The 27,648-nt window shown below is 36.7% G+C and overlaps 1 protein-coding gene across 7 annotated transcripts in view; it reads left to right on the top strand.

Annotated features, from left to right (window-relative positions):
* KIAA0232 (KIAA0232 ortholog) overlaps nt 1-27,648 on the top strand; it is a 72,169-nt gene that overhangs the window by 21,030 nt on the left and 23,491 nt on the right. For 5 of the 7 annotated variants that reach the window (XM_074587524.1, XM_074587526.1, XM_074587523.1 and 2 more), the window contains 2 exons: nt 14,724-14,861; nt 27,489-27,555. In XM_074587524.1, coding sequence (XP_074443625.1) covers nt 14,724-14,861; nt 27,489-27,555 — 205 coding nt within the window. Of the gene's footprint in view, nt 1-2,847; nt 2,914-14,723; nt 14,862-24,255; nt 24,372-25,167; nt 25,301-27,488; nt 27,556-27,648 lie in introns of all 7 variants that reach the window. The other 2 variants (XM_074587528.1, XM_074587525.1) reach the window with 2 other exon arrangements.

The raw sequence follows: 27,648 nt of genomic DNA, 5'->3' as shown, positions 1-27,648 counted from the left end.
TTTCAGTAAAGAATAAAAAAACCCCACTTTTTTTTAGCATTTAAATATTTAAAATGTATTATTGCACATACATTATTCATCTCTTCTAAAAGAATGTTAATGATGAATCCTGATAAAAGGCATGCAAAAGAGTCGTGGAACAGTGAGTCGCTCTACATGGCTGTAATTCAAAAAGGGCAGGGGAAGAAAAGTGAAGCTGTGTATCAGAGAGGCACACTTGTATTACTGTTTCCATGTGCCTTTATTGCTGTGGACTTTATACGTCCCTAGAACATACTTTTCAGCCCTGATTTCACCTCTTTTTTTTCTTTTTTCTTTTTTTTTTAATTTCTCTGCATCATCAACCTATATCAAAATACTTTTAATAGTGGAGTTTTCTGGATATAAGACTCAGGGAAGTTCTGGTGTTTTCAACAAGGTATAAGGATACTGTTGATCATAGACTTCATCTTACAAAGTAGCTGTGATTGCAGCGGGAAGAATGGAAAGCAAATATCTTTTATTCGGTGGCTTAATTATTAGTTCTTTTTTGTTTCTGTTGTTTTGGTTATACTTCATACATTGCTACCTAACTGCTTCAGAACTTTCATTGTTTTCTAGTTTACATTTTTAAAAATTCAGCAAGAGCAGGGCAGGGTATTGTGGAATAGATGTAAATGTGGCTGAAGCAGAAATAATTATTTTCAGAAACTGCCAGTTTCTGAACTCTTAGCAACCATTACTGTGCCTAAAAACCTTCATGCTTCCATTGTGCAAAACAGAAAACTTGATGTGCAACAGTGATTTTTGTTCAAAAGTTTATCTGGCAGCAGTGGAAGTCACTAGGAACAACCTCATGAATAATAGTAATTTAAAAAAAAACACACTGTAAGCAATTTTTCGAACATACCTTAACAGCGAATTTATTTAGGTCTTGGTCAGACGTGAATAACTGTACTTTAGAAGGCGACAGAATAAGGTTCCAAAACCTGTTTGAAAGGCGGGTGTGTGGGGCAAGGACAGAAAAAAGAAACTAAGTGAAACCACACCAGAATGTGAGGAGCTTTATAGATAGCCCCGTGGCCTTGGGGAAAAATGAAGACTGCTTTCTTTTCAGTCCATTTTAGAGCATAGTCGTAACTGAAGTCACTACTGTGATAATTTGAAACGGCTGAAGTGCCAAAATTAGTTTTCTTTTTATCAGGACTTGCAAGAAGCAGGGTAACTATATTATGAAAAACTCATTCAGTTTATTTCTCATTTCGATACCTTAACTGAGTGCTTTGTGGGTTGATAGTGGAGCTTTAAGGAATGTGTCTGTTCTTTTTCCAAGTTGATTATCTAAACCTACTGAGCCAAAAAGGGAAGAATACCACATGCTGACAGGGAAGCCAAGACCTGTGTTGCTGAGCAGGTGCTGTAGTACAAGTACAGGATGTCTTCTGAACGACATTGAGATTTGAAGAAGCTGGAAGTTCCTTTTTCAGCTCCTCCAATTTGATCCTGCTTATAACATACTTTTATTGCATTTGTTCCCTCTACTTCAAACAACTGTTTTCTAAGTTTTGAGACCTAATACCAATTTAGTTTTGGGATGATATTCTGTAATAATGATTGGGTGCATATGTTGTGAAACATGCTGCTACCTAGTTCCTTTCTCAAATAGCTTAATCTTTAAAGACTACAAATACAAATTTCTTATATGGAAAATTAAGGAAATCTTAAAACACATCTGCTTGTACTTTTATTTCTTTTATTTATTTTTTTATTTATTTATTTTTATTGCCTACTGATTATTTGTATGACCTCACATTTTAAAATTAAATTTGGTTAAGTCATTCAGAAACAAGAAAATCTGTGCTCCAAAGCAGATGTTTGCGTATAAGTAGTTTCAATCCAATTTTGGTGATGCATACCACATTAAGACAAAGGGGAAAAACAAATACTAGTGTTGTTTACAAATAGAAATCAGGGAGGAGTGCAGCAATTAACCATCTAAATGAGAAATAATTGAGGAGTAAAATAGCGAGAGTTGCTGAGCTCTTTTAATGCAGTTTAATTCCCATGGAAGAGTTGCTGCTTGGCATCGCAGGAATCTTTTCTCCCATAAGATTTCTTTGATTCTTGACAAAGATGACAGAATTTCCAGGAAAAGAACTGTTCTCAAGAGTGGGTTTATTGCAATGATTTCTCCACAACTTAAAGGACAGCTACAAGGAGGACGGAGGCTCTCTCTTCACAAGGAGCCACATGGAGAAAACAAGGGGCAATGGGTGCCAGTTGCGCTAGGTGAAGTTTCATCTCAATATGAGAGAGAATTTTTTTTTTTTATAGTGAGAACGATCATTCACTGGAACAACCTCCTCAAGAACGTGATGGAGTCCCTACTGCTGGAGGTTTTCAAGATGCAGTAGGACAGGGTGCTAGATAATCTTATCTAGGCTCCCTTTCCCTCAAATGGGTGGACCAGATGATCTTTCGAGGTCCCTTCCCACCTGGACTGTTCTATGATTCTATGATTCTTTGCTTCTAGAACTCTGTTTCTGTGGGGAGCGATTAGCCATCGCTTCTTCCCCAAAACGCAGCAGTGGTGTTTTGAACAGGTTAAAAGGAATGTGTGGTCTCTGAACAGCCAGAATGGGATTACACATATGAGCAATCCATTGGGTTGTGCTTTTTGTGGGGATGGTGAAGAGGATAAATTTAGGAAGTCTTAATCTTATGGTTACTGGATAAATGATCTTCATTAGAAATGTTGCAAACTCAAATTAAGATGGTCATTAAGATCTTTCCACCTCAGAATGTTGATGACATCATTAGCACTGTTTTAGTTGCTTCAGGGAGCCTCCTTCCATGCTTTCTTTATAGTGTTCTGGTGTCATCAACTGTAGCAGGGAAATGGAACTCTGAAGTCCTTGACTGAGGTTCTGTAAGGTAAGTACAGAAAGATTTAAATAAAAAATTAATGAAAAAATATCCCCAACCTTACTAGGCATATCTAGCTATTTAAAATATCGGTGTTATCAGTCACTTCTGTTTACATTTAAAATAAGTATTTCAAAAAAACATGGCTGTCTTGATTGACTAGGTCTTCAGGGTTATTTTTGAGAATAAGCAGGATGTTCCCTTCTGGTTTGTTACTGCTCTTGACTCTGCTGCAGACTTCTGTGGCTTTGGTCACTTGACTTGTCTTCCTCCAATATTATCTTTCACTGAATGGTGAGGTAGTTTGATGTGTGGATAAAAGATAAAATGTGTTTAAGGGTTTGGTGTGTGGCATTGTTTTGGGTTTTTTTTTTTCTTTGGTTTGGTTTTCTTCGTTTGGTTTTTTTTTTTTGTGCATGAGTCTGTTTTTTGGGAGTCCTTGTTTGTTTTTATTATTACTGTTGATTCTATGCCTTGCCCAATTAGAGTGGTCTTTGTTGGGTATCATTATATGGACACAGGCTCAATATCGCAAAATGATAGATCAAAAAGTCAGGAATTTTCAGAGAGTCGATAGGAGCTTTGTGGAAGTACTTGTGTGGGGGGCTGTGCAGGGAGGCACAGTACAGGAAACACAGGGGAATGTAAAACACTAATACACCGCAACCAAATTTTACTGGAATGTTTGCAGTTTTTATTCTGACTTATTGGCTTGAACTATTAAAATACTGGGAAAATTGATAGACAGGTATGTTTTGCCCATCTGTGTTTCAAAGTACTAGAGAGCTTTCAAGAAAATAATCTTGTTTATGGTAAATTACACTGTGGTACCAAGATCTTCCAGAGCTGCTATGGTTCTAAAGATGTTACACATACCTATCAAGAATTACTGTAACACCTCCTAAATATACACACTTTAAATGTTTTTTTTAAAAAATACTGAAGTTAACTTATTGTTGGCATTTATAACACAATTCTTATTCAAGCCATACTTGCTACTTTTGGAAATGAGTCTAAAAACTTAAGATGTACAAGTTCTTAAGCAGTCCTTCATCCTTGGTGTGGGCACTTTTTTCATTTGATTTCCCTCTCCTCACCCCAAATGCGCCCCCCCCCTCCCCCCCTTTTTTTTTCCGGCACTGATATTGCTGGTGAGAGGGTTTAAGAGGGTGGAAGGGAGGAGGCTCTTTGGGATTTTTTTCACAGCGTTCACTGGTGGAGGAGAGAATACAAAGACAACATGAATTGAGTTTGCACATTTTCCTCGATTACAGTGGCACAGCAGCATGTTCATAGAAATTGGGTTTTTTGTGGCTAGTTAGTTTAGGTCTGTCGTATCAGAAGACAAGTAAGGACTTCAGTGGTAGATTTGCCTTACTATATTTTTCTAGAAACAAAGGTGTTTCTTGCTTACGAACTTTCTAGAGAATATGATTCTCAAATTGATTTATGCATAAGTTAGATGTCTACATGGTCAAAATTATTAAAGGAATCTGTTGAACCATGTTATATAACATATTATATTCATTATTTAGTGGTGTTTGTTTTGGGGGTGGGTTTGTTTTGTTTTTATTTTCTAAGATTTGAGGCCTATCAATGGTCTCTGTTCAAAATGCTTGGAAACCACTGGTAGTTTGTTGTGAGGTAGATGACCTTTTAGGTGCTTTTGGTCTGTTAAGGAAAACCTCATAGAATTGGTGTGGATTTAAAGACTGTGTGATGGTAACTAAAGTGCAGACTGTTTCTGTTAAGTATATATGCTTTCATCATTTGCATTTTATTACTAATTTTTCTTATTTTGGAGTAAATGATAAATTAAGGAGAAAACCCCATGAAATTCTGACAAACCTTTAACTTTTGGACACACACAGAGTTTCTTTTGGGGGAGATCTGAACATTTCTGAGACAGCCTTTTGACTTTAGACTAGATTGATTTTTAATTAGAATGCCTTGCTCTTAGTTTCCTGATGTTAAACCAACTAGGTGCTTTTAAGATATCTGATTGTTATTTAAATGTTAATTGAAAGTATATATGTAGATACACGTGTTCTCAAACCAGTTTGTGATACAGTAAATATTGCATTAAGATAGTATAATCTGTGTGAAGTGGAAGGCATTGCCTTAAAATATATTTTGTGTGAAACAGTATTTCATTGATCTTTATTTGTACAGTATTAAAAACAGTGTTCTGTGTTGTATATTTTCTATAATATTTATAAGCATAGCTGGTTCTGAATATAACCAGTTCTTTTTTGTTTTGCCTGCAGACTGTTCTCCCTTTTGAAGGGGTAGAGCCTTTATTTAAAAAAAAAAAACCAAAAAAACAACAAACCACCACCAAAACCCAAACCCAACAGCTAGACACTGCGAGATAAAGGCTTTGTTTGTAAGCCTCTGGTCATGCAGCATTTGTTGCATACGTACATACATTTGTTATGCATACTTTCCCTATCAAGTGGCTTCTGTTGCTTTTGATCTACTTCTCTCAACTAATTTTTGGAAGTTGACATTTTTTTTCTGACCCTCAAAAGTAAAAATCCTAAAAAATTTTTTAAAAAAATATAGTAACTAACTCTGAGAATTAAGTAGCTGTTCTACTGCAAAGTATGTTCTTCTGTGACCAGCATGAGATTTTTCCTTTTGATTTTTCAATTTATAAGAGGGAGGGTTTCACTCTGGAAGACTAACTCTTTGTAGACTGATTTGAAATATATCCACTCACGTAATCTTTTACATGGAGGGATAGAAAAAGTCTTCACAATGTTAGCTACGCTTCTGGTGACTCTCTGATCACAGTTTTTATTCTTGCGTTTTCATCGCTAGCACGTACGTATTTAAAGGCCAAAATGTAGTTTTCTTTTTTTTATATTAGAAGAGAAAAGCAGAGCAGTGGAAAAAGAGATCTGAGAACGCATATGATTAATTTTAGGTCTTTACTCTGTGGTTTTATCTCTGTAAATGCTTTTGGACTATCACGCTGAACTAGGATGGGGATATCATTACCAACTCTTCTGCATTTGGTTAGTATGTGCGGGTGACGGGATGCTTTTTGCTGACAGCACTTGTGATGCACCTGCTAGGTTCCAAGATCCAGTCATTTGTGTGGCGTTTGTTTTGACTGCCATCCCATGTTAACCCAGTAGAGGGACCTGATGTCTAGATTTATATTCTATTAATGGATATTTAGTTTTTCACACGTATATGTTAGGGGGAAAAGAATGTGTTTTGTTTTGAAGTGAAAATCTCATCCATAACCTAAAGACAGGAGGAGAAATGAGGATTTGGTCCTCTGTACTACGCTAAGCATGTATTAAATGTTAATCTGGCTGGTATGCCTATTTAACAAAAGGTGACAATGCAGGTTCTAGTATAATTGCAACTGCTCTTTTATCATCCCTAAGAATTAACTGTGGGTCATTCAAATCTGCTTTTTTTTAATGCATTAAAATATGCAGAGTATAGTTCAGTTATAGTAGGGTAATGCTGTGTGACTGCTGCGCATGTCATTAAGTTTCAAAGTTCACCAGCAACATGTAAAAGTAAACTTCTCGAATGCAAAAACAGTTTAGTTTGTATTTGTGTTACTGCTCATTAAGCTGTGCAATATTCCTGTAGGAACAATTTTAAAAATTTTCTGACCTTAGTTTTTTAATCATTACCCAAATTAAGTATGTAAAATTCAAGTTGCGAAAATCTGTGTATGAAGAAGAGGATAGTTAGGTAGGCAAGGGAACTGTGAGACCAAGACTTTTGCCTGTGCTTTTTTTTTATATGATTAACTTGAAGTCCGTGGAGTATTCAAATGCGTACATGTTTGCAGGGAATATGGAAATAAAATCCCTCTTTTTTTCTCATACGTAAGCTTGTAAACTGAAGAAATAGCAGACATATTTGAGAAACAGTACTACATCCTCAAGTTAACATGCCCATACAGCTTATTTATTAATAGACAATAGTTTAATTTTTTTTAAAAGCCAGACAACTACGTCAAAAAGTTAACAGAGGATAACTTAGCTGTGGAGGAGGTACCAGCCGAGGACTATGTAACTCACGCTGTCATATATAAACTTTGGAAAATAAAATCTTTTGTATACAGGATTAACTTGGTGAGAAAAATTGGGGGGATGTGGGTTCCTCTGCAGTTAAGCAGTGGAAGGTGACTGAAATGGCTTTACTGTAAAGACATGTGCCTCGGAAAACTCCCAGATATCTCTGAAGTGCTGTGTGTGCAGCAGGGTAGGGCCTCTTGTTTTTGGACTTGGAGCAGATAAAGCCCCCAGCACGATGGGTTTTGTCCTGTGAAAGCACCTGTAGTTTGCTTTGTGCGGAACAGCTGCACTGTAGTTGTTTTGCAGGTGCTGAAGTCGTTTCAGTTGGATTCCTCAAATACTGTCAGTACAAGAGCTTCCAGCCAAAGGTCATGTAACAGTTATGACCAATGCAACCAGAGTTCGTACTGGTGCAGTGTCTCTGGGGGACGTATTCTTTATTTTATTTTATTTAAATTTATTAATTTTTAGTTGGCATTTTACTTGTTTATGATAACTGCTCTGTTCTGTATTTCTGTTTTGGTGACTGTTAGATGTGGGGTAGATTTGGAGTATTGTGGACTGTGCGTTTGTATTCTTTATTCCATTTTAGGGATGGGAATTGCAGTGGCAGGTCTTGGAGCTCTGCAGTAGGCTCTCAGGGTCACTGTATTTGTGCAAATTTTACAGGTTTCAGGGTAGTCAGTTTCAGCTGATGTGTTAGTACAAAAGAAAAACATTTGTTCTCAAGGACTATGGCTTGCTGAGAAATTTTTCTTTCAAACTGTCTTCCGCCTTTGTACCAGTGTGAGTGATCATGTTGAAACGCTGACTCCTTTGCAAACATATCTGTGCCAATATGTGAAACGTCCATTTCAGGACGTGAAACTTATGTAGGCTCTGTGGTGCCTCTCTTACGTACTATCCTATTGAAGTAGGCACATCTGTGTAATATAGTTAAAATGTTATCATTAGCTTCTGCTCTGAGTAATCAAAGCCATCTTTTACTTATGGTGTATCTCTCACAGTCATGCAAAAAGAATAACAGAATCACTTTTTTTTGTTGAGTTCTGACTTCTAATGTATTCTCGCAAAGGCTTACGTGGTGCAAAGCAGAGATATAAGCTCAAGTGCCAGGCTGGTTAGAACTCCAAAGAGTCAGGATTTATTTGCAGCCATCTCTGTGCGGATATAATTGTAGTGTTTTGGATTCTGGGTCTAGCTGAGATACCTCCTTAGTGTGCTTTGTACAGTAGACCATTGCATGACGGCACACTCACCATATGTCTCCAAGCATAGGTGTGCACTGCCTACATTCTCTGAAATCAGATGACTACAGTTGTCTGTGATGCTTGCTACACAACTTTATTCCTAAAGTCCAAGAGAGCAACCATGAATGCCGTGGAATAACTTCTCCAGTCCTAACACTTCCCTTTCAGATATCTGGGCTCTGTAGTGGCAATTTCTGTTGAGTTCTTGGCTTTGTTTTGTGCCACGTAGCTAAGATGTGCAAGTAAAATGATGTCTTCGTAGCTGTAGCTATAGCCTTGGTAAATTTTCTTCATTTCTGCTTTTACTTTAATGGTAAAACTCTACAGGCAGCCTGTTCAACAAACATAGGATTTCAACAGATGCAGTATTTGCATGTTCTCTCACTCTTGGGAGTGGGTGTGATCAAATTTCTTCTGCTTGGTTTCAACCTAGAGTAACTTCTAATTAGTGAACAACACATAGACTGCCCTTTCAAGTTGGTAGGATTATAAGCAAGAGTTTATAATTGACGGAAACTCGAATTACAGGATTTCATACTCAGATTGATTGGTTTCGATAGGTAAAGTTCTTCCCTGCCTGCAAATAATGGAATAATCAGTCCTGAACGCCTTGAGGACCTTGAAGTCATAGGAGTGCGGCGTGATGTGGTCTGATAAATTATCAGCTGTTCTGTTCAGTCCAACTGCATAGGATTGTAACATTCCAGTTACAGCAACTGGGAAAGAGGGGACTGCAGTGGCTAGATGATTCTCTGTCTTTTCACAAAAAGTCTTGAGTTCTTTCCCTGGTAATACCTGGATTTGGAGTAATTATCTAACATTAAAGAATGTTTTCCACTCCCCTCCATTCTGTGGTTGCATGGCTTTTGACATGGAGAAAACTTGTGCTGCTCTCTGAAAGTCCACTTATCTGCTGGTTTGGCTCCTGAACCTCATGTTGCATGTCTTTTGGAGAATATAAACTGAGCTTGTGCCACCGTTCTTGTGCGTTCTTCTGAATTGTCTTGCATATGTATTATCTCATTATCGTGTGTCTCAGTCTGAGGCAGCCTGTGAGGAATGTCTGAGCTGATCCTGGCCATTTAGACCTTTCTCAGTAATTATAGTGAGATGCAATGTCTCTTAAATTTTTTTGCAAAAGCAATTATGAAAAGATGTATATCCCTGTGGCTCTAAGCAATCCATGAGAGTTCTTCCTGAATCTCAGTTTAGGGGAATTATTTTTTCAGGGAAGATCACTGAAGGTATTTATACAGTCTGCTTCTTGAATAATCTTCAAGGTGAAATACACGTGTAATCTCTGGCCATTTTCCCCAGATTCTCCGTTATGAGATCCCATTATGAGAGCTAGTGTTTGTGCAGGCCTTTGGAGAGTGCTGCTGGCTTGAGTTGAGACTATTCTGTCTCATGGGCAGAATAAAGATCTGTGAATTCTGTAGTACTACCAAAACATTTTGGGATTTGTGGTGTCTTATACAATCCATGACCTTGGTTTAGCAATTGTTTTGGGTGATCTTCCTTTTTCTATTTTTGAACTTCTTTCAAAGGAACAATGGCATATGCATTCATCGTTCACTCTGTCCATGTGAGCATTCGTTCCATTTTTCCCTTTGGCCTGTCCAGTAATTTGATGATCTATTCTAATAGCGTTTGAGAATCTTTAAAGAAGTTTTGTAAGAAAGTTTCTCCTACAGCTTGGTAGAGGAGCTTTTAAAAGCTGTGGGTAACTTTTTCCCCTTCCCTGGAGATATCTCTAAGTCTATTAACTGATAATTATAAGAAGGAAAAATAGTTCACACATATTACTCAATCTTGCAGGACTCTGCTTGCATAGCTTAACAATTTTGGGAATTCTTTTTCACATCAGGTGATCTTGTCTGGATATTTGGGCTACTTGTTTTGATGGTATTCTTTGAGTTGGATTCTTAAAGGGAGAGAGACTGTGCATGTGATTATTTTGTATTTGACATTCAATGCTTCTTATTTTTGTATTAACTTGTTACTAGAACCTGCCTGTTGAAGCAGCACCTTTTGGCTAACCAGCTATAACTTTTATGAGAGCAAGAAATGCCAGGCTGGTAATATGCTTGAATAGCAACTGGTTTGTGCTGAAATGGAAATGCTCAGAAAAGAGTTCTTCAAAATTCTCTGATTCAGAATTTTTTTTTTAACTCAGTATTTTCTTTTCCCCTCTATGGGAATGGAGATTCTTGCCCTGAAGTCTCTTGTGTATAATTTGAAATAGAATCGTCAACCACATAGATAATTACGGCTCTTCAGGATATTATCTGAAAACTTATAAAGTTTTATGCGTTATATTTGTTCATCTTCATGTGTATCTAATTCAATCTGTAGTGTATTTATGGAGGCAGAATCTTAGGGAATCAGTTTACCTGAACTTACTTTAAGAAAAAAACACTGATTTTTAAAAATACATTTTTCTGCTGGTTTGATTTCCTCATTTGGGGAGTTTGTTGATCAGATTATTAAGTCTGATTCCTTTCCTGTGTGTTCTGCTGACAAGGCAAAGTTAAAGTCTGTTTACTTACCTGAATAGAAACTGGGACCTTGAGTCATCTAATGTTTCTGCATCAGTGAACTTTACTCCAGCTTTTATGAAGTATGGGTAGTTCCTGCAAGATTCTTGAAGTATGTTTTAACAGCGATTTTTTCCATTTGTGTAGACTGTGAGCTTCAAAAGAATTTTCTTTCAGTCTTACCACAAGGTGTCACATTTGTTCTCTTACTGAGAATAGATATTTCTTTATTATCTTTATAACAAATGAAAGTTAGAAGATTCACTACAAAACTTGCTTTTCTTTTGCTTCTCCAATTTCTTAGTAGTGTGGAGGGAAGCGGTGGAATTGATGTTTTTTGCGTAGTTGAGCAGGAGAAACAATTTAGAAATATCTTTCTAAAATTTGTGCCTGTATATTAATTCAGGATTGAATTAAGTGCTCCAAATACAATCCAATAGTGCATTTCTCAAGGCAGCATTACCATAAAGAATACAAATACTTTACCACCATTTCTTTAGCCACATTTATGGTTCTTAAGTTATTCTTGTCATGAAACTTTGCGCTTCCAGTGTCTTTACAATTAAAAATTTCTAATATGAATTTGTCTGGCTACTTAGTAGGTAGGTACAGTAGGACTCTGAAGAATAAATGTTTCAATAGCAGTTTAAATATTCAAACTTGAATTTTTCCAATATCCAGATGGCCTCGCCTTCCTATTGATATTTATTTAATATTAGGTGGTCATCCCTTAAAAATTTAACTAGTGTAGTCTGTTTTAAATATTAGAGTTTTATAAACCAAATTTCAATTTTTCTTTTGTGTGCATGCACTCTTTTTAAATCTATAAGTTTGGGGTGGCGTTACTTTTATGAAACATTCATTGACCACTGAACACAATTGTGAAAATTCTAAGTTACGGGAGAGCTCTTGCATTAAAATGAGCATTATCATATGATCTCTAGTTCTGTTAGGAAGCAAAGGTAAATGAAGACGTCTAGTAGCTGAAGAGAACAGAAGTCCCTAGTGATTCTTTCCATGTGAAGTAACTAGTTTACTTGCCTTCATGCATACAGAATGTTTTGTTGAAGTGCTTCCTTTCCTGGTTGTCATGGACTTAATATTTTCCAGCCTAAACCTACAACAGGCTTCTGATCACCGGAGACAAAGTGGGGAAAAAAAACCAACCAAACAAAACAAAAAAAACCCCACCAAAAAAACCCAACCAACCAACCAAAAAAAAAAACCAACAAAAAAACCCCCCTTAATTTAAACCATTTGAAACTATTGGATTCTACTACAAACACTCTCTAGGGAATATGACATTTTCTTGTTTCTTAGCTGGTCTACTGTAATCTTTTTCTTATTTTTTTTTTTTTAGTGTGTGTGTGTAGTTCTAGAGTGGTTCTAATAGATTATAACACAAGAATTACGTGTGAGGACATTTTTTTCTTCACTGCTCTGTAGTGTTTTATGGGTGTGGTGTTTGATTTGTGTGCAGAAAGTGCAAGGCCCTCAATAAATTTAGGGTATATCAAATACATATGTAGTGCTGATAAACATTGTTGTTTATATGAGGATTTTAAACTTCAGAGTTTTATGTGGAATAGCTGTAATCCATGGTGTTTGCTAATCTTGTAAAATCTGAGGCTAAAAAATTAGTGAGTTTGTCCAGGAAAAATATTCAAACACTCAAGTTTTCAACATTTTTTTTTCCTGTAAAGCTTAAAATGGCAGTGTGAAGCCCTAGCAGCCAGGTGGGACTGAAAACCATATGTTCAGAAACCAGTATTCTGTGTGTTGTCTAAAAGGGTAGAAAGGAGGAGAGAGGATTCTACTGAAGCTCTGTCCTCAATCACTGCACCCTACAAGATGAGCTGTGTTGTTCCCAGAGCCCACCAACAATGTGCTCGCTCTGGGAGGAGGGATGAGACCGTGATACGCGCAGCTCTGTGGTGGATGCGTGAGACAGAATTCCATATAGCCTCTACTTAAATAAATGTAGTATTTCTCGCAAGGATTAAATTTGTAAAAATTGAAGTGTCAGAGTTTGTAGACAAGGTCAACTGTCTTTCAAATTATGTGTGTGGAGAAGTGAATGAAGTGCTTTACAAATTTCTGTAAGCATGAAGGTTCTTCCTGCTCTGCTGACAGACTGCTAGCATATACATCAAGTAGTAAAGCTACTCTTGCAGACATTCACTTTAATGTACCAGTACAAAGCAAAGCTTTGTTGGTGTAGATAAAGCATTTTGTTTTCAATATATAGCATTTTGATAATGTTTTCCTAGGGTAGGTGTTGCCTAAATCAAATTTCCACCTCAAAGCAGAATAAATGAAGTTAACTCTGCACATTTGCTGGTGTGCCTGGATTTTCATTTTGAGTAATGTATTGCAAGTGGGTATGTATTTTTTCATTTGTAACTGTGCTCGTGTGGATGAGTGAGACAGGCTTTGGAAGCGGGTGGAGAGTAGGTGGGTCTCATCAGTTTGTATACTTTCACGTGAATATTGGGAAGAGTTAGAGTGCTCTACAGCCTCATAGTGTATAAACACATATTTAAACTACAATTTTGGAAAAGACTTACGAATTTATTTCAGTCTATTGGACCTATTTTCTGAGAATTTTATTTTTCTTATCTTTTTTTTAATTATTTCTTTCTGTTAGTCATTCTAATAACAAAACAGTAGCCTGTTCAAATTTCTTGTTTTAAATGAACCACTGACATCTTGCACAAGTGTAAGGAAAACCAGAGTGACTGGTAGCGTCTTGTTCTTTCAGAACTAAATCCATTTCTCCAGTTTTGGTGATCAAATAAGACTTAAAGAGGTAAATCCAACAAATTGCTCTACTCTTTCCTGAAGGAATTGCTCATGTAAAATCATAAATAGGAGCCATTTTGATGGCGGCTTCTGAAGGTGATTGGTCCCTCTCCACCCTCTTTTTTCCCCCATCTTATTCTCTGATGGCACAGAGACAACTAGTTCCACTGACAACTTGGTTTTACTTCATTTTGAAGCCATGAGGAATTGAGAGTTGTTTTAAATGAGGGTAGGCCTTAGCCTGGATTTCATTAGAAGCAGTAACAGATACGTTGAAAAGGTTGAATGAAACAGGTATGCTGAAAAGCATCAGGTGTTTGTGGATCTCTTTGTACATTAAAAGGTATTAAAGATTATTTTCCTGATAGCCAGAATATTTTTTTAATGAGATGAACACGGGAAATAACATGTGTATATATGTTGTCCCAAAGTGACATTCCCATATGTGAATGGGCAGTGAAGAATAAGCAAGTCTGATAATAAATTTTGTAAATTCTGAACTGTGATACAAAATGGGTGCTACGTATCTTCCGATGGTTATATGTAATGTCATAGCATTCTTCTTTGATTTTATTGTTCTTAATGAAATGTTCTTGCATGTTTGGGAACCTGTTCTTTCCTCACACCACCCACCCACCCAGCAGTATCTAATTTTCTTCTGAAACTACTTGAGGTTCATTTTAAGATAGGCACTGCTATCTCTATTTGTAATGATGTTCATTGTGAGACTGACTTGAAGGCTTTGGGATCTAATGTTGCATTTTCTTCTTTTGGCTTTTTCAGCTTTCTTCTAAGTTTAATCTAACTCTGAACTACTTGCTTTTCATCTTTATTATTTCAGAGATCAGTGAAACTCTAACATATTTTGTGTAAATTGCAGTAATACCTTCAATCATAAGTTGGCTATAAAATTATCTTTATGGATATGCTTTGCAATTGGAAAATATTGCAGTGAAGTGTGAGTAGTGTCCATGTCCCGTAAAAAATATATGTGCGTTTCTGAATAGTAAGTGCAAGTTTTCTGTAATCAAACTAATCTTTAATGTTACAAAAGGTAGGCTTTTGTGGATAGGATGAAGTTGGTTTTATTTTGAAAAGTGTGTTATTTGTAGTCCTGTTCTGCTATAGTACTGAGATATTAATGTATTTTAAATAATATAATTTCTTTATTTCAATTTTAGGAGAATGACATCTTCCTGGGCTGGGAAAAGGGAGCTTACAAGAAATGGGGAAAGAGTAAGAAAAAGTGCTCTGATCTAACACTAGAGGAAATGAAAAAACAGGCTGCTGTCCAGTGTCTTCGCTCTGCTTCTGATGAAGTAAGTTTAGACTATTTAATAGATTGTTAAGACTTTATGCGTTTCTTTGTGTTAGATATATTTAGCTTGTGGTGCTTATCTTTTAATTCTTAAAATGCAAGTTCCCCAAGAGTTCTCTGAAAGTTCTTTATTTTTCTTTAGGAAATTATGAAATCTGTGTATGGCCGCAGGATTTCACAAAAGGTTCTGTACTATGTAGTGTTATGCTTTCCTTTCTGTAAGCCCTCGCCTGTTCTTGTCAGGGACAGTTGCAATGCACCAGTTTGTGTTGTAATTACCACAAAGCTTTGCAAAAAGATATTTCTTAAAATTCTAAACTTAACTTTGTGTTGTGTGTGAGCAGCAAGGAATGGAGTATTTGGGCAGAAAGCCATTGTGCTTTGTGTGTGCTGTATGTGTGAGGAGAGGTAAAGGCAACAGGTTGAAGGAATATACATACCAGAGGCAGCAGATACCATGTAGCTCAATGAAAAAGTGGAGAGAGAGAGACCATCAAAGGAAATATTTACAAAGAGAAAATAATCTGTAGCACAGGTCAATGAAAGCTCTTCAGGAAGACTTTTAAGACAGCAGAAATGAGAAAGACTGTCTTTTAGTTTACAGAACTACAAATACTCTCATCTGTCACTAATCTAAGAACAAACTACTCTGCCTATGCAGCCTGATTGCATTATTGCGCTATACAGCTTCCTGGTCGCAGTTTGTGATTGCACAAGCATTTGTGTGGTTGTGTGGAGAACTGGATTGGGAAAGTGAATCAGTTTCCTGAGATTAACCTGGTTGGGGTGGAGGAAATGTTAACCCAGAGAGGTTTCCTGGTCAGATTTGTAGCACAGACACTGGTGCCAGCAAGGCTGGGGCAGGTATGTGGCCAAGAATAATGAGGGAAATGGCATTGATTTGTGTGGTTATTCCTATCACCACCACCTTCAGCAGCATTGCCGTCATATACCGGCTGACTGTTTGCGAAGCTTCTTGAGCATTTGTTCAGTTACTAAAGTGCTCCCTGATTAATAGGGAGTTTTCTGAACTCGCATTCCCCCATTACTTAGTATCCTAACAAAAGGATGCAAAATAGAATTTTGTTGTTAATTTGCTCTGCTCTCGTAGTTACAGAATATTGAGGTAGCACTCTGATTACCATAAAAGTTAATTTAAATATGAGGAAGTAATTGCAAGAAAAAATAGTAGTCTCATATGTAGACCGCAGGAATACCATTGATCGATTTTTAGCTTTAGAAATTACTCTCTTGATGCATCTTCACACAGCTGAAAATCAAGGAGCATCACTTAAAACTAAATTTGTAGCATATAGAGAAATCCAGTTGAAAAGAAAAAGGAAGGAGGTAAATTTATTAATAATCCCTGGTCTGCCTCCACTTGAGAGTTTGTATAATCCAAAACAGAAGAAGGGAAGAGACCCTTCAAACTAGAGTTTTGAATGAATAAAAAGGTGTGGAATCTGAAAGGCTGAATGAGTAACTTCCTCCTTTGACTCCTGCCACCTTGTCAGATTTTTATTGTTCAACGTTAACTGGTAATCTAAAACCTATAGACCTGTGTTACTTCAGGGCTATTTTGACTTCTCTTGCATGCCTGGACAATTCAGCTTGCACATTTGTGGTCTTTAACGAAATTGTAGGTTATAATTTTTAAAATGTATTTTCAAACACAGAGTGGAACCTTCAGACCTTTTTAAAAGAAGTTGTTACTTAAAGCTGTTCTGTAGGTAGTTTAACACTTGTATTGCATAAGAGAGAAATATGGATATTTATTTTTTTCATTTTTTTTTCCTCTGGAGTTGGGGGGAAGGGTGATCCTGCTTTGATGCTAGTAATGCTTTAAAGTAACTTGTAAGGTATCTTTTCTTTCTGCTTTTCAAACACGTTTCCTGTGTTGGCTGGTTTCTGTACTTATGTTTGTGTGCTAATCTGATGGGAATAATCAGTAGTTTTTGGACTGTAAACCATAATGTTACAGTACTATTTCTGCTGAGGCATTCAAGCTGCCCCATGCAATGTTCACGATTTCATCTCTACAAAAAAGATAAAAATACTCTGTTAACTGTAGCCAAAACTGATGGTTAGTGGTGTGTGAGGAGCGTTTATAAAAACTGTTGAGATAGAAAGAAATACTTTTTTTTACAATGCTACTTGAATTTTTTTAAGTTGTTTTCTGAATCATCTGGAAATGTTTACTTGTAGATATATAGTTGGGTTTTTTTTTTTGTCAAATAGGTAGAAGTTGGATGTGTACATAAGGATCTGGATAAATGTGTCAACTAGCAGCTTTGTTCTCACAGGTTTTTCTTCTTGCAAGGGGTCTGGCAATAGTCCGTGTGGGCAGTTCTGGAGCTTGCTTATAGTTGCTATTCTTTTGTGATCATTTTTTCAAAGTAGGTGGATACGGAAATACCAATATCCTCGCATGAATATGAAACACTTGCTCTTCCAGCCTAACCTCTTTTTTCAACCTTAGCATTGGAGCAAAGTAAGCAAGGATGAGGTCGCTCCATTATTGGGAGTAATTGACAGAAGTCTTAGTGTATTTAAACTTATGTATATTTATATACAACTGTATTTAGGTGAAATGGTTAGAATGTTTACCCTGTGTGTGTTTGTAGAGGGAGCATATATACACACATGTATGCGTATGCACACACAAATGAAAAAAACACAACACACACACTCACCCCCCCAAAAAAAGGGTGTCAATTAAATGAAGATTTTCAGTATTCTGCAGCCTGATCTGTTGGAGGGGGGGAAAATGTACAGAGGATGAAAGGGTATTGAGGGTTAATAATAACTTTTAAAACAGAAATCCAGGTACCATAATTCTGATGTTTATATTTAGTTACTTAAACCAGTAATGTGTTGAGAAATTGAAGGCAGTCTGCTTCCTTCCCCCTACCAGTAATCAAAGGTCCTAAAATTAGGTGATCACTTGAAAAAGATGCTTGGTGGGGAGAGGAAGTCTATAGATTTGATGAAAATCAACTTGATAACAGTAAACACTGTTTTGTCAGTATTTCATTTGATGGTTGAAATAAATATTTTAAAATCTTGTCTCTTGTGGATTTTCATTTACATAGTATTCATTCTTAGGGAGTACTTTATTTGGTAGCTTAGTTCTGTTTGAATTCATTTTTTTTTCTCTTTTTAAAAAGAGTAATGCTGTAAAATGCTAGGCTGAGAGAGAAATCCAAGATTCTAGTTATAATTTTATGGTGAAAAAAACCCCCACATTTGAATTCAGAAAGCCTACAGTTCAGTGTTTATTTCTAAAACATTTCCTAAGTTACAGAGTGTGAGAGGTCAGGGAAGCTGCACTCTTTTGACCACTCTGCATCACTGTGTCTTGTGGTGGCAAAGCATGTTGTGGATTAAGTGCTTTTGTGGCCTGATTTTGACAGATACTATCTGGTATATGTGAGAATGCAATTTGTTAATGTAGGTATGTTCTGAGGACAGTATTTTTTGCGTGACAAGCATTTTGGTGTCTCAAGGTGTCCTATATTTGTATGAATCTTTGGCTGCAGATGCTCCTGATGCAGTCAGGAGCAGAGAAAATGTAAGTACATTGCAACTTGCCAGAAAAGACAGAATGATGGTGAGAAGAACTCTTAAGACAAGTACTCTAATTTAGTAATCAATTACTATTCTTACTGCATTTCTAAAGTTTATTTTTTCCAAAACACTTGAATGGAATATAAGTAGCAGTTCAAAGGCATGGTGAAGAATTCTTCAGATTTTTAAAAGCTTGTTAACATTGACCTTGAATAGAGACTTTATCTTAATTCTTATCCTGCTGAATTGTAGAAGAAACTTTAAAATGCTGGTTCACAATTAACTAGCAAAGGTATCCATTCTAATGACGTGTTGGGTAAAAAAGCCCAATTGTTTAGGACTGGGGAGTATTTATGTAAAAGTCCTTTGAGGAAAATAAGAGATCTTATCCTGAAATTACTGCCTCAAATTTTAAGTAAAAACGGCTGTTTCTCTCAGCATTAAATTGCTTTTTTTTGTTAGTGGTTTTCTTTGTTGTTTGTTTTTTTTTTTAATTCCTGTCTGGTACCCTAAAACTAAGGTCAGTTTGTCCACGTATTGTTTCTGAGATGCCTTTTTTTTTTAAAGGTCTCTTAATTCTGAAAGTCTGTAAATTGTTCTGGATTTGAATAATGAAACTTGTCAGTAGCAAGACAGAGAAAGCAGTATCTTTGAGACTCAGAAGATTAGGAAAAAAATGTAAGAGTTTGGAAATTCACCTGCGTTGTATTTTTGCAAGGTGGATACTGTCTGAGCAAGATTGGAAGTAGAGGTTACTTGTTGAGACTGATACATGCAAGACACTTCAGTATATGTATTTCCTACTAATAATATTGAGATTACTTATGTTGCGTGTCCATTGGTCATTAATCCGAGCTTAATTACCTTTTAACTGACCAGTTTTCTGCTAAAGGCTGCATTACTCAATCGAGCAAGCAGGTTTTCAGCTGTGTTATTGCAGTTCCTATATAAAAGATACAGTTCATTTACTGAAGACTTGTAGTACTACATATGCAATTCCACATTCAAGATGGTGCTAGAGTTTTGGTTAAAGCATTTGGTGTTATCTTTATTCTGCTGAACTGTATGAGGACATTTTAAGAATGAGCAAAAGAGGCTACTGCGTATATACCTGCTCTGATGAAACCAGATCTCCCAGACTCTTTCCTTCTTTGCCTATAGGTGGCCACTTCACCTAAGCTATTCTGCAGCACATACCAAGACATTGCTAGTGTCTAACGCTGCTGATCTCTCATGTCCTAATGGGGTTCAGGCAACGTGGTCCGTTTCTGAAGTAACCAGGCTCTCAGAATCTGCTAACTGGCACATGAAACAATGTTAAAGAATTAGTCTTGGTTGATAGATTCCATAATGAATTTGAAAGAGCACTGCTCTAATGTATTGGACAAAAGCAAATGGTGCCTTCCATCCCACTGTTCTAAGAGGTTACTGCTTGGAGGTAACACTGAAACATAATTGGTGAAGCTTCATAATGGTAATTTCTTTGAAATGTAGTCAGGTGGGGGTCTGCTGTTATTTGGAGCATTGACTTTGCTCATTCTGAATTATGAGGAGGGAATACGACCCTTCTGATATCCGTATTACCGTATGTGAGCACTTACAGGAACAAGTGTGGCTCTAGTGAACAGTGTCGCTAAACATTTGAAATGGTAATCTTCTTCTCAAATGTATCTTGCTTTCAGCACAAATTTGAGATGTGTCTAGAATAAGGTTCTTTTGAAAATTTCTTAGCGTTTGTCATCTTTGTTGCTCTAAGTGCAGAACTGTCAAATGTTCCACGCAGTTACTACAGTTCTGCACATAAACCGTATTTGAAGAAATAAGCTCCTAATCAGGCCAAATTAGTCAGTTTGTTATGATTGCATGTCTGAGCGTATTTTTAGTGATGGCTTACTCCAGCCAACTATTGCAGTCTCCAAAGATTACGGTATTTGTCTGCCGGTGAGACCAAGGTGTTTTTGCGTAGTCTGTCTTGCACTTTGTGATAGTGATGTGTGAGAACAGAGGCAAACAGGCTTGTGGAGCCCGCAGCACAGGGAGTATGTTTCTTTTCATCTTATGTAGGATGACAGATTAACTAGATTATTAAAAATTCATTGTAATCACTGGTTTATTTCTGGTGGTCTCTGTTTCTCTGGTGTAAGGCAGTATCAATTAGATAGTACACTCTGACTGCTATGCTGGGGTACCAGGGAATCAGCTAGTAAATATTAGATGGTTTGCTAAGTGATTTAATTTACGCATCTTCATGTAACTAGAAGTGACATGAACAAGAGATGTGCAAAGGAAGCGCCCAATGTTCTTTTGACTTTTTTAAAAATAGGTGAAAAATGTTAGTCAAAAAGCTGTGTATGGAGAGTAACCAAGTGCTGGGAAGAAAACTGTTAATGTAAAGATAAAGATGGTAAGGTATGGTAAGGATGAAGCAAGTTGTGTAAAAGCCATCTTAACAAATCAGAAAGATGAAACGCTGAAGTTGCTGTTGAAAAGTCCATGTTTATTAAAGCAAAAAAATTGAGTTACGGTTCTGAAACAACCATTAATGCTTCTTGAAGCATATATCCTGATTAGCTAAGTCGTAAGCGTTTCTGTGTGTCTGAAGATGATTGTTGAGAATATTTTTCCAGGAAATCCCAAAACACCTCACAAAGTCAGTGAATATTACCTTCCTTTTGCATTGTATGCAGCTGGCCTCCTGGAAAGGGATATACTGTCTCTCTCTAGAACACACAACATAGGTTAGGAAAGGATTTTAAAATAACCAGGAGCTAAAAAGAATTTTAGACAAGACATATGTTTGGAAAAATAAAATGGAGCTAGGACTGATATCACTCAGCTGCTTCTGTGAGAAGGCACCACAGGGTTTTATGATTTCCAACCAGTCATTGTTTTTCTACAATAATTTAATTTGTATTGGTTTAAGATTATCTGTATTGGCTCTCTATTATCAAATCCGTTGGCTTCAAAAGTTTCCTTCTTTCTCCGTATACTAAGTAAGCTGTATGGTATTGAATTTGGCAAACTATATCAGCCTGTGTTTTATAACTTAATATACCATACAGACAATTGAAATTAATTTGCTTGCCAAGGTAACCATCAGAGAGTAAAATAATTACAATATATTGATTCCTTTTTCCTTATGACTTTGGCATTTAAATGGATACTCATAGTACCACATACCTGATTTGTTAGGTTACTGAAGCTGCTACCCTGAGTATAATAGCGTAATGGATGCTGAAAAAATTTTTAATTATTCCAATTTTTGTATGAGTTTTCTTGATACAGAAACCATTTATACTGAACTGGAGAAGTTCTTTGTGGCCGTTTAGTCTACATAGAAGTTGCTTAATAACTTGGAGGGGGGGCATTTGTTTCTCAGTTTACATCAAGACAGCAAAAGTAAATAAGTGTTTGACAGTGAATATAGCAGAGTACCTACTGAGGAAATTTTAAGTGTCCCTTCTGCATTTCACTTGATGCAGAAAATAACTTTTGCATAATTGGTGGCAACCAATTAAAAGTTTCTCCCGTGAGAAAAGCTTCTCCCTCTTGTCTTGCTTGGTATTGGATTTTTGTGATATTAAGTCAGTTTGTCTGCTTGGAAATAGATATTCTAAGGTCACACATCTATTGAAGATTACTTGGATCAATTATTGGTGAGCCCCAAAAGTGAAGTTAATAAATAGAATTTGTTTTTCTGACTGGTCCAATGTCTTTGTTGTAAATCAGTACCTATTCAAGTGAAAAGATAAAGATTTAATTACGTTCTCACTACTGAAGGGTCAAAAAGGTGTTGTACACGTACGTACCCTAAATGTTTCTTAGTTTAATCTGCCTTATAGTGGAGGAAAATCCCATAATGCAAATGGGTGCCATGTTTTATTGCTTTGAACTCTACCTGGATTGAACACCCCATGGAGCCTGCTGTTTTGGTGGATTTATTTATCTATTTATTTATTTAGTAATGATCTTGGGGTTAGTTTCGGGGTTTTTTTGTGCTTTTTTTGGTCTTTCTTGAGCACCTCTTTTGAGAGTCCTTGTAACCAGATGAATTATGCTGTATCAGAATGTTAGAAAATGAAAATCTAAACTTTTATCTAGCTCTCATCATCCTACAAAATATAGAAATAGATGTGTGGTTGCAGTGAATCACACTTTGTGCCTTACTCCGTTCACATGGCGTAACAGCTGATTCAGACAGAACAGCTACCTAATCTTCCGCTTGGGGACAGGCTACATGCCAAGAAAACAGTCCTGGTACACTACAGTCATAGTTCCATCTCTGTCTGGAGAGTCCTATGACCTGTTAAAAGAATGATTTGAAACTATGAATATATTGATTTACTTTAACTTCTAGATTGTTTGAACTTGTATTCTGTGAAAGGAGCGTCTGTATTCTGCTGTAGCTGATCCTGCTTCAGCAGAGGTTTGGACTAGATGATCTCCAGAGGTTCATTCCAACCTAAACAACTCTGTGCGCCTGGGAAAGAGAAATGAGGATTTGTTTTAACAGCGTGAGCTAGTAAACTCTCAAAAACCTAAAAGTAACTGAGTGATTATTTTAATTGTTAAAGTAAAATGAAGTGTAGTGCTTTTGTCTTCTCAAAATGCATGAAGAGGATCAAGGAACTTTCCTCATAACCTTATAGGCCTGAAGAAACAAGCCATGTTTAGTAAATATTTACAGTACACAGTTCAAACCTGCTGGAGGAAAACTATTAACTTACCTTAGGCTAGAAGCAAAAAAAAACCAAAGAAGCAAAAAGGAAAACCCCCAAACCAATACAAACCCCCCCTAAAAACAACCTTTCCCTTTGAGTTGTACAATGTGATGGAATGTTTCTGTGTATGTATTTATGGTATGTCAGATGTGGAAAGCTCATTCTAACAGCTTTGTTTTCCTTTTTTTGTCCAGAATTTTTGGTTATTGCATATGTACAGATCTGCAGAATAAAGTATAAATTTGCATGGCAATTTTGGGATCTAGTATGTAAGAGCCGTAACTAGATGACGTTACTGGGTGACAGGAAGGGCTGAAAGATCAGTTAAACCAAAGAATTTTGATGAATGGTGCTATCCTTAGTTTCATAGAATAATTGCGTGAAATAAGAGCAGTGCATGAACATTTGTGATCAAATTGAGGGAAAACTTGTTAAATCTCCTGGATGGTGACTGCTTGGTCCTTGTTTGCAACATTCAGAAGTAACCTACTAGCAGAGATGAATATCAATAAGAATTAAAGCGATTTGTCAAGAATCTGAGAGGAGCTAATGTTTCACAGCTTCTTGTTAGAAACTCACAACACTGAGCCCACTGTTAACACAGGCAGCAGTTTTTAGTAGATTTGGTGTACTTCAATATTGTTTTGTTTCCATGGTTCACAGTTGATTGAACTGATAATTTTAAATTTATAAAAAATATTTCAGGAGTAACTAAATTTATAGATTTAGTATCTTCTGGGAACATTTTCTGCAGCTATACAGGGGTGTGAACATATGTATAAAAGCAATTGGATTGCTTTAAGCTAATGAGTTACCACTTGTCATCTCTGACTGCTCTACTTCCAAAGCAGAGCATGCTAAAAAGATCTTTGATTTAAGATTTGACATTACACACATATATCTGCCTGTGTTTGGGAAAAAAAAAAAAGACAAAAAACTCAACAACCATTTTACATATATATGTGTAAATATATATGTTTATAAATATATATATAAAATATAAATGTGTGTATATATATTTATATATATTTTATATATATATTAAAATGTGTGTGAGCTTTGCTGTTTTTTTTTTTTTTTTAATTGCCATCATTCCTCATTACACAGAACTACATTAATTTGGCTCTGAACAGAGCAAAATTGGTGTGTTGGTCAGCAAGCAAGACCAGCTATTAGAGTCCTCTAACTGCAGCAGTCGGGTTGACTGTTCTTGTTCATGCTGGGTGAGTTCAGAAGCTTAATTTATCTGTTAGCATGGTCACTCCTGTGCCAGTAACATAACACCTATCCTTTATGTAATCCTTCCCTTGCTTCAGCCAGCTGATAAAAAGCCAAAAAGAACAACTTCTGATGGAACTGGATTTAAGTTAAAGCAGGGAAAGGAAATAGAAATACGTTGGAAACCGTAAAACAGAATAAAATGTGTTCTCATCATGGAGGAAGTTTTGTTACGCAAAATTAAAAATATGAATTAAAAAAATGAGGTGCTGCCCTTTGTAGTTTGAATGAGAGAAAAGGGTTAGTAGAAATCTGGGTCAGTAGTTTAAATAATCTTACAGGTAATCATGAGATTTAAGCCTTTCGTGTTGGAATTACAAAAGCAATCATAATTAGGCACTTCCACGTTGAAAAATGCTTTTAAGGTACTCCAGTATTTGTTCTATTTGGGGACTGTTTTTAATTTTGAACAGAAGCAAAGCAGTTGAAGCAGATCACCTGATTTTCTTAACTGATTGTGTCCTGTTGAACCAAGCCAGTGCCTGGAATATCTTACTTTCTGGCAATGGGGTTGCTGCATTAACTTCAACAATTTAAAAATATAGTAACTAAATCTTTTATTTAGAGAACAACACTGTCATATATGAAATAATTGCTGAGGCATTCGTTACATTAGGTCTGCAGCTAGTTTTTATATACTGCAGTAGGAGGTTGAGCAAGTGGTCTCTAGAGACTTGGCATTCTGCACGGTAGCTTCCTTCCCCCCCCCCCCGCCACCCTTTTTATTTTTATTTTATTTAGAAGCTAGCGCTGGCTCCCGCAGCGTGCTATGCAGGACAGCATGCAGCCTGTCAGATGACTCAAGTATTAGTTTCATGGTACAGGAGGAAATGAAGCATTTGATTCCAAAAGTTTTCACTTCTTCGGTGTAATGGTGAGCATATTGTTGCTGGTTTGGGGGATTACTTTTTTTTTTTTGACATGATGTTATAATTAAGTTAAGGAAGCGAATCTGTATTTCTTAGATTTTGAGTATTTGCTACAGGTGTCCTTTTGATGAGACAGTTCGGAGAGCTTAGCGAAAACAAGGCCAGCTCCTCCTCTGTTGCCCTTTTGGGGGGAGAAAGGGGGGGGTCAGGAGTGGTATAGCCATAAAGTGATGCTTATTACAACTACATAGGTTTGTCCATGTTACTGTGCTACTTGGTTCTTTCTGAACAGTTTAATTTATGTTGGTAAATTTACCGATATAGAAGATGCCTTCTGAAGTTTAATATTGCTAAGTCATCCTCCGTTAAGTATGTGGCATAAAGGTTTATATTTAGCACTTCAGTGCAGCAATGCAGTTAGGAATAGAAAATTGCTTTTTCACTTGGCTGCAAATAATTAAAATTTAGAAGTTAGCATATAAGTCATTGCTTCAGTATATGATTTTTCAAGCGTGTGTTTCTGACAGAGAATTAAACTAACTCATTTCACTGTATAAATTAGTATACCCTTTCCCATAATATTTTCTTGTGCTTTAGCAACATATATTCACATTTCTCAGCAATTTCTGACCAGTAATCAGGAGAGAGGAGAAACTCTTACATCTTGGAAAAATGAAATCTTTATACCACCATGGTGACACAGCAAATCAAACTCTTTTTTTATGCATTTCTGTAACTTGATATTTGATCTGCATTACTGTTGGAGAGAATGCGTGTTCCACGACTATATGCATACAAGATCATGTCAAATTGTAGGAGGTTTGTATGTCTCAGTCTCCAAGCATGAAGGGGATGAGATGCTGCAGTTGATAATTGGGGAAACTGCTCAGAGGGTAGAAGAAGCTGCGCACTTTTCCCTGGTTACCGTTCCCAGCTGGGTGGTGTGTGCAGGGCACTTCTTGCATCCTTTTCACTTGTTTTGGATTGCTGCGTTTTGCTGTGATTCCAGCCTTTTGTTTGGTGTTATGGAAAGTATTATCTCCAAATGTGATCCCAGAGCATTGAAATAAGAATACTAAAATCTGATCTAGTTAAAGATGTTCCTGCTTACTGCAGGGGGGTTGGACTTGATGACCTTTAAAGGTCCCTTCCAACCCAACACATTCTATGGTCTACACAGTGCGCACCTCAACTAGTTTTTCTTCCAAAAGGAAAGGCTGTAGGTTGGTATTTCACTGACTGGCATGCACCTTTTATTCCATTAGAATAGCGCGGGGTTTTCTCCTGTGGGACAGTTGGTAGTCTATTGTGCCACTTCGTGTGTTTATCGTTCAGCACTTTGCTGTTCTGGTGCTGCTGCTTTAGAACTGCTCACAAGTCTAGGTAGATGGTTAAAGCAGAAGAAAATGCACATGAGAATAACACTGAAATTGGATTTTAAAAGGAGGCTTGAGTGTATGGAAGGTTTATGTGGGGGAATAAAGGAGGAAAATAGAGGCTTATAGTGAGTAAGCTGTTTATTTTTCCCTTTGCTGTCCTGAGCAAACAACAAAATGTTTAAAAAAGAAGAAAAATTGGGCATTGTAAACTAGCAAAACTATGGGATAAGTTTTGCATGAAGATACTGTGGTAGCCTTTCCTCTCCCTCTCTGCCACTTATACATATATGTCGTCATGCTGTTCTCCTTTTCACCTTCACTCCTGATTTTCTGTATCCTTTTAACAGTCCTATTCTCACAGGTATAAATTGTGCAACCAAAACAGTCAGACTTAGCTTTTTAAAATGCATCTTAGTGATCAGTTGATTCTTGAACTTTTCATGAGACTCTTGGCTAAATGTGAAGTGATATAGTGCAGTAAACATGATACTGCATAGTTTGCAAAACCTTGGATATACAACAATGCTTATGACTTGGAGTTGGAAACCTCTGTGTGAATGTATCTACGTGTTTTGTGAAATCGTTTTGACCTGCAATTAATGTATTTATAGTAATGGATTTCTATCTAGTAAGAATTTTTGTTGCTTTTTAATGTGTAGTTACCACGCAAAAAGAAAAATAGATGCCTGCCAAGATATATTTACTGTATTGATGTTGTTCTAGAAAATGAATATTCTTTTTAGTAAGTTGCGCTTTCTTTTTTATTTTTTTTTTCTTCCCCCCTCTCTCCCCTCCCTGTGGTTTTGTTGTGCAGAGCTCCGGGATTGAAACGTTAGTGGAGGAGCTTTGCTCCAGACTGAAAGACCTTCAGAGTAAGCAAGGTGAGGAATAAATCTTTAAACTCTTGAGGCCATATCTTGTATTTATCAACTGTGTAACATTCTGAGGGGTGGGGGGACAGGCTGTTAATTCAG

Source organism: Larus michahellis, chromosome 5 (genome assembly GCF_964199755.1).
Source record: "Larus michahellis chromosome 5, bLarMic1.1, whole genome shotgun sequence".
In the NCBI taxonomy this organism is placed as follows: Eukaryota; Metazoa; Chordata; class Aves; order Charadriiformes; family Laridae; genus Larus; species Larus michahellis.
The sequence above is the reverse complement of the archived record's forward strand: the minus strand, read 5'-3'. Positions and strand labels throughout refer to the sequence as shown.